Source organism: Liolophura sinensis, chromosome 1 (assembly GCF_032854445.1).
Source record: "Liolophura sinensis isolate JHLJ2023 chromosome 1, CUHK_Ljap_v2, whole genome shotgun sequence".
Lineage (NCBI taxonomy): Eukaryota > Metazoa > Mollusca > Polyplacophora > Chitonida > Chitonidae > Liolophura > Liolophura sinensis.
In genome coordinates, this window is record NC_088295.1 from 86,842,415 (window position 1) to 86,850,146 (window position 7,732).

General features: G+C 39.6%; 1 protein-coding gene across 1 annotated transcript; it reads left to right on the forward strand.

Moving 5' to 3' along the window:
• The first annotated feature begins 337 nt into the window (after positions 1-337).
• On the forward strand, positions 338-7,634 carry LOC135461965 (glycerophosphocholine cholinephosphodiesterase ENPP6-like). Its single transcript, XM_064739269.1, has 7 exons — positions 338-795; positions 1,422-1,570; positions 2,640-2,805; positions 3,558-3,853; positions 4,139-4,279; positions 4,729-4,837; positions 6,024-7,634. Exons 1-7 carry the CDS (start codon positions 546-548, stop codon positions 6,233-6,235), a joined length of 1,323 nt encoding a protein of 440 aa, XP_064595339.1. The 5' UTR covers positions 338-545; the 3' UTR covers positions 6,236-7,634.
• Positions 7,635-7,732: the final 98 nt, after the last annotated feature.

Genomic DNA, 7,732 nt, shown 5'->3' on the forward strand with positions numbered 1-7,732 from the left:
AAAGCACTAAAAACATCAAAACGAATGAATTTTAGATTTTTTCCTAGGAGAAAAGTGTGGTTAGTTTGTGAAAAACAAGATTGTATTAAATACAGGGTTAAAACTATTATATAAATGAGGAAGACCAAGGTTCAGTCTGAGAGCTATTTCCTTTTCATTATCCTATTTAAACAGGATTCCGTAATGTAAGTGTGTGTGTACAGCACAAAGTGCATAGCCACACCCCACTTATACTGCTGACCCGCTATATAATCTCCATGAAATATGAGAACGTAAGGAACAGTGTAACACATGCTCCGAATCGGAATGATGTGTCTGTCAGTGACCTAGAAAACACATGTGAAATCAGGCGTATGTAGGAATGGAAAATAAGTTAACAGAACAGCTGACATAAACCAACTCATGCCTTCATCGTACACTCTAGAACTTAACACAGACTGTGCACATATAGCCTATGTGTGCACTGAATTAAGTCATCTTTTGCAGAGATGAAGTTATATTCGTCTATTATCGTGACGTGATTCTCAACAGAGATTGTTACAAACATGGCAACCGCAGTTAAAACCCACACTGTGTTGTGGCTGACCGTGCTGAGCGTCCTGGCTGCCCCAGCTATCGTACACTCTTCTCGACTTATGGTGATTCTTCTGGACGGCTTCAGATGGGATTATTTCAACATCCACGGCATGGGCCTCAAAGGTTTCCCCAAACTGTTCCAGATCGGCACGAAGGTGGAGTACACAGTGCTGGATTTTCCCACATTATCTTATCCCAACTATTACACTATCATGACAGGTGAGTAGACTAATAAACGTTCAGTATCACAAATCGTCAGATATCGTGGTTTGATTGATATTTTTGTATTTTCCCGGCTGCAAAATGCTTAGTAAATCCATGTATTTAATTTGTTCGACCTGGAGAAATTTCAGAATACCCAGAGGTGACCTGATGTATATAAGCATAGACATATTATACATTAAACGAAGAAATAGAGATAACTGGTGCAATCAGAAAATAATATTACATGCATGCATGCATGTTAAAATCCGGTTCCTGAATGTCTTCAGTATATGGTGTGAATTAGAGCGTTACAATACTGCCATTGTGAAGTTTCAGATTTAAACAAGAGATTGTTTCACTGAATTTTAATTCACATTGTTTCATATGAAAACTCATGTCAAACATTTCGCTGAAAACTGAATAATATAATATCTGAGCATGAATTGTTCTTAGGAGAATAGCTGTGCTTTTGAAAACTTTCTATTAAAAAGTGTCTTGCGATTTTATAACTGGAATACTCGCCGGATTACGAAACGTTGTCAAAGGAAACGTATTCCTTTCAAGAGTTATATGAAAACGTTGTAGAAAATAAAAATACACATGTGCAACTGCAAGTTTTCCCTTATGTGTATGTACAACAGGGCTGTATGATGACATCCACGGGATGGTGGCCAACTATATGTACGATGAGGTTCGAGAGGAAGAGTTTCTAATAGGTACAAATCCTGAGTACAACCAGTCGTTCTGGTGGGATGGCGGCGACCCGCTGTGGATCACCGCTACTCGACAGGTTAACATACAGAACATGTATTACTGTATTGCACATTCTATGTGATTCCGCACAGTGTTGTATCTTTTGCTCTTTTTCTTTATTCATCAGAAGAAGTCAGCCCACATGTGTTACTGTTCTGCTTATTCTAAGTGTTTCCGCACAGTTTTGTATCTCATGCTCGGTTTCTTGACTCATCAGAAGAAGTCAGCCCACATGTATTACTCTTATGTTTATTGTAATTGTTTCCGCACAGTTTTGTATCTCATGCTCTTTTTCTGTATTCATCAGAAGAAGTCAGCCCACATGTGTTACTGTTCTGCTTATTCTAAGTGTTTCCACACAGTTTTGTATCTCATGCTCGGTTTCTTGACTCATCAGAAGAAGTCAGCCCACATGTGTTACTGTTCTGCTTATTCCATGTGTTTCCACACAGTTTGTATCTCATGCTCGGTTTCTTGACTCATTAGAGGAAGTCAGCCCACATGCGTTACTGTTCTGCTTATTCTGTGTGTTTTCCACACAGTTTTGTATCTCATGCTCGGTTTCTTGGCTCATCAGAAGAAGTGAGTCAACACGTGTTACTGTTCTGTTTATTGCAATTGTTTCCGCACAGTTTTGTATCTCATGTTCGGTTTCTTGGCTCATCAGAAGAAGTCATTCCACACGTGTTACTCTTATGTTTATTCCATGTATTTCCGCATAATTTGTCTTGCTGTTACCGGATCCATCAGAAGAAGTCAGCCCATATGTATAACTGTTCTGTTCATTCTATGTGTTTTCACACAGTTTTGTATCTCATGTTCGGTTTCTTGACTAATCAGAAGAAGGTAGCCCATATGTATTACTGTTCTGCTTATTCTAAGTGTTTCCACACAGTTTTGTATCTCATACTTTGTTTCTTGGCTCATCAGAAGTCAATCCACATGTGTTACTGTTCTGTTTATTCCATGTATTTCTGCATAATCTGTATCCCTTCCTCTGTTACGTACTCCATTAGAACAAGTCAGCCCATATGTATTACTTTTCTATTTATTGTAAATGTTTCCGCACAATTTTGCATCTCATTTTCTGTTTCTTGGCTCTTCAGAAGAAATCAGCCCATATGTATTACTGGCCGAACTGTGAAGTGTTGATCAGAGGGTTGACTCCAGCCTCGTGTGTACCCTATATCGGTATTCCCAGCAGACGTAACTTCATCAAGGCTACCAGCGAGGGCATGGCGCTGCTCCACAAAAAACGGGCAGATGTTGTTGGTAAGTGCCTCCCGAAATAATTTTTCGTTTTTCAATGCACAGCGTAACTCAGTTGTGCTTGTAATCTACTTTAACAAGTTTGGATGCACAGTGGGTGCGAGATGGGCACATCGAAGTGATCGGCTTACCCACACCCGCTGACCAATCAAACTCAAACTGACAACAGAACCGCGCCAAAAACCGTGAACGTGAAAGCGTCCCCAAAGCTTCCGCCATTAAAAGAAAAGACAACAAATAATTTAACCTTATTTAAGAAAAGAAGAACATGGTCACAGTGGGTTTTTTTTTCTGACGTTCTTGGTAACACTATATGTCAATTTTTAATCTGAGATTCTTAGGAGACAATGGGATGCGCCATCTTACAGAAACCGGGAGCACGATATCGCGTCACGCGTACACGGCGCACATAAAAGGATTCGGGTGACGTCAGTGGTAAAAAAGGATTCGGCGGAAACAGGTGCCTTCTCGGGTCACAGAAATGACTCCTGTCTTATTGGTTAAAATTGATAACATGGTATCGCTTTCGATTTTATCAGTGTGCACGTTTTAGCTCACTTTGAACTCCAAATTCTGGGTTATGCTAGATCCCAAATAGTAAAACCTACGCTTTTTAAAATTTATGTGAGATGCTTTGTCGACACATGTATAGATTTGGCCTAACTTTGTCTTTTCTTTTAAAATATCACTCACAAACCATAAAGCATGCCTGTGCCAAAATTAATGAACACATTGTGTACATTACTACTGTATAGGTATTTACTACGAGCTGACTGACGCCACAGGTCATAGGTACGGACCCCGCAGTGCCGAGCTTAAACAGGTGATCCGGGATCTGGACGAGGACATCTATGGTTTACTGGCTGATTGGGAGAGAAGAAACCTTCGGGATAAGGTGGACATCATCATCATGTCTGACCACGGCATGACTGATGTGAGCCCCGAACGCGTGGTCAGGATTGAGAATTACGTAAACGCCAGTGACGTCCAGAGATTCCTGGAGTACGGAGCATTTATGTCCATATGGCCTAAAGATGGAAAGTTAGATGAGGTAAATGTTGTGCTGTAGTACTTTCTGAGAGGTGCTTACGTTTTGGAAACGTTTTCTAGCCTCATAATGTAGAAAAATGTTTTTAAAAAGTTGACTGTTACACGGATATGTCAAATTCCATTATGCGGAAAGTAACTGTTTTCACAAATCTTAATCATAAATTAAAATGTGACTAGTTTTTTTGACATTTGTCTAACTTAAATTAAAAGTATAATTGGCACTCATACTCCTCCTTATCAGATGTGTCTGTTTTGGAAAGACAAAGCGTATACCATTTACATGTAGGTGTACAACAGCCTTGTGAACGCCAGCAAACACATGAGCGTGTACAAGAGAGAGGAAACGCCCGAACACTGGCACTACCGGAAACACTACCGAATATCTCCGATTGTTGTTTCCATGGAGACAGGATGGATCGTCTTAAAGGTTAGATTCTTGTTTTCAATCAGAATTAAAGCGAGAAATATTATTTTGCTGTATACACACTAAAATGGGAACAAACGGAGAAAATTAGCAAAGTTGCATTTATCAGAATTAAGTTGCTTGATTTCAAAAATGGTTTGTGTTTTGTCTGGCAAAGTTATGCCAATCATTTCCAAAGAACATGCAATCATTCAAATAAAAATAACTCTATACTGATGTAATCGTATAATGATGTGTCATTTCTTGCAGTATAGTGACTCGGACCCAAGCGAGATTGACCGTTGTACTCTTGTAAAACAGGAGCACTATATGTTGCGAATACGCCAATAAATCGTCATGGCACAGACAGTAATGAGCAATGGACAACACAGCTTTGACCTGAGTTAGGTGGGAAACTCTCCCCCTTGTCACAGGAAGTCTATTTGGTTTTGATGTTTTATTATTTGTTTCAGCCCAATCAAACGTACAAATATTACAACGAGTCGCAGCCGCTTTCTGGCACACATGGCTATGATAATACATATACAGATATGAGAGGGATATTCGTCGCTGCTGGTCCAAGTAAGATTGTCTCAGTTGTATAAATAATATATACACTGCCTTTGTCTGTAATCGGCGATAAACAATTTTTCGACGGAAAGTGGAATGAAAATTTGGAATTCGGAGAGAAATAACAACAATATATTTTCTTCTAAAACTAGAAGGTCCTGCTTGACAGGTTATACATATACTTTCAATATTCCGTTTGAAGTTTATAAGCTGACAAGAAAAACAAATCCCATCTGCGATTCATAGGAAGGTTACAGGCATTTCAAAACAAAGTCTACAGTAAACACATATTTCTACATTGGAATTAAAATTTATTCATGTTTGGACACAAGTCATCTTGAAAGCTCACCGACTTGGCAAATTGCTTTTCCAATTTGGGAGTCTGATACTTCGCTGACAATGTTTATACCTAATAAATTTCACCCAGTGTTTGCCCCTAAAATACATTATGCTAATTAATTATGGCGTCATACACGCCACTGGTTTTCAGTAAAGTCTAAGCATGATAAAGTCGGAATATTTTTCTGAAGTTGCTCACGTCCTTGAGCAGACGGCCATACGCATAATATTACCTTGTGAGCGAGTGATTGAGTGTTTGGGGTTTATTAACGTCGTACTTAACAAATTTTCATTTTTGTTTTTCAATTTTTGGACAAAGGAATCCTTAGACTGCATATAATGTGCCTCCTTGTTGCAGAACAGATTTCCACCGCTATTTTATCTAGTGCTGCTTCATTGAGACGCCTTAGCAAAGGCAAGTAAGTCGCCCAGCCCGAGCATTATACTGTTGAGGGTCAGCCAGTAGTCGTACTATCCCCTTAATGCTGAACGCCCAGCGAGGAAGTGCAAATCGCGTGTGAACGGTACCGTTCTTGTGCCACGGGTTTTGACCTCCGAGCCGAGAGGCGAGGTGACGAGAATGGTACCAAATCGCACGCCATGGCTGACCGTCCTCGCCCCCTTGTCCCCCGCGTCGCAGATCGAGATCAGCGACACGAGGACTTGCGCCATCCTGATGTCGCACGAGAACGGTGCCACTCGCGCGTGAATGGTACCGTCCTCGTCCCTAGTCCGCGCGGGACGAGATGCCCTCATCAGGTTTATATACGGTTCACACGAGATAGGCCAAAAATATCTCGAGAATAAAGTACACGTAGGCATTTTTTATTATTTTTATTTTTTTATTTTCTGACTGCAGATTTCAAAGCTTCGTTCGTCTCCAAACCAATCCATGCTGTAGACATGTACCAGGTAATGTGCAAAAGTCTGGGCATCCAGCCGTCTGCGCATAACGGAAGCTGGAGTCGCGTGAAGGAAATGTGGGTTGGCTCCGCAGCCACACATTTGGAGCTCAATCATTATTTGATTTTTGTGTGGGCTGTTGTTGTCTATATATACCTATATATGTAGATTTGGTCTCATGAAAAAGTAAGGGTGAAGTGACGCTTCAAGACGACATCTGCCGAAAGATCAAATGAGCATTACTGAATTTTCGCTGCTGAGATGAAGAGACATTATTAACATGTTCCGAATTTTATGGCAGGCCGCTTGGACGGGTAGTGTACACAGTTCGAACTGCTGTCCATTTGGTGTCGGACAGTATTATATATATATAATGTAATGTAATTAATATAATTTCTGTTTTCTAAAATTGTAATTCTTTTCAAGACACTTTTGCAAGGCAGATATTCTACAGTATATATACAAGAAATTACAAAATAGGCCAATATTTTGCATTGTGTATTTGTGTATTTGTATTGACTATAGTAAAAATTTGCAATTGTATAAAGTTGCACCGAAAAAGGCTGGTCTCTGGTCGGAATCTAGTAATGGAGTTATACGATGTACATATATGACCGTAGTTTATGTATGTTGTCCTTATATCTTTTATTGTTGTATATGTTTCCACAAAATGTACACTGTTTGAAAGAGGATATGTAGGCGAGAAACAACGCAAAACAGTGAAGTTGTTTCGCCTACTTAAAAGTGTTTGTAGTCATGTAACAACTATCGATTCTTTTTCAAGATGCTGTTCATAGTTTTACCTAAGAGAACTGATGACGTCACTTTTATCATAATGGCAACATTTGGTGTATTTGAAATTAATGCGAAGAACGAATCTGTTAGAAAATAAATCTCACATTAATCAGAAACGAATGGACCCTTCATATGTGACATTCTTATGATGGGTTAGACAAAGGATTGACGTCACAACAAACGTATAAAGTCGTGTAAAAGGAGAAGATTATGCGGTCCTCCCGAATGGTTCAGCGAGATGTTGAAATGTTTAAAAGCCATGTGTTCGAATCCATCTCTACCGTAAACCGATCGAAGGCGCACTCTGGTGGTACAAGTTGTCACCTTTCAAAATCAAACCGCTGACTCCCAAGTGTGGATTCTTGAAAAATAATCAACTTCGCAGACAACAGCGTGACGTCACGATAAATGTGTAAGTTGTTTAAATACAATATTGTACTCCGTATTTTCCAATGTACACACTTGTCCTCAGTGAACTACGAAGCAATTTACACATACGCAAAGGCTTTATTCGCCTCTTCCTTTGGCTTTAAGCACACCTTACCTTAGAGACAACATTCCTTGTTTATCTAACAGCCTACCATTTTTCCATTAGACATTTAAGGCAACTCTATGTCTTTTATACAGTGACATGAAGCATATGTAATCTATTCTTTGAACCATAAAGTGAGTTGCGCAATGGTAATAAAATTATTTCAGATGAATGTTGTGTAAAAATGCTTTATAGCGAAGGAAACACTTGAACAGTAAAATCTTCACCCAGAGTTTCCAAGGATTTACTTGGGCGCATTTGAATAGTCCAACCATGCCGCTATAAAGTCTCAGAGTAAACAGGCTAAAGTTTGTTTTGCTCCTTCATAAAGACTCACG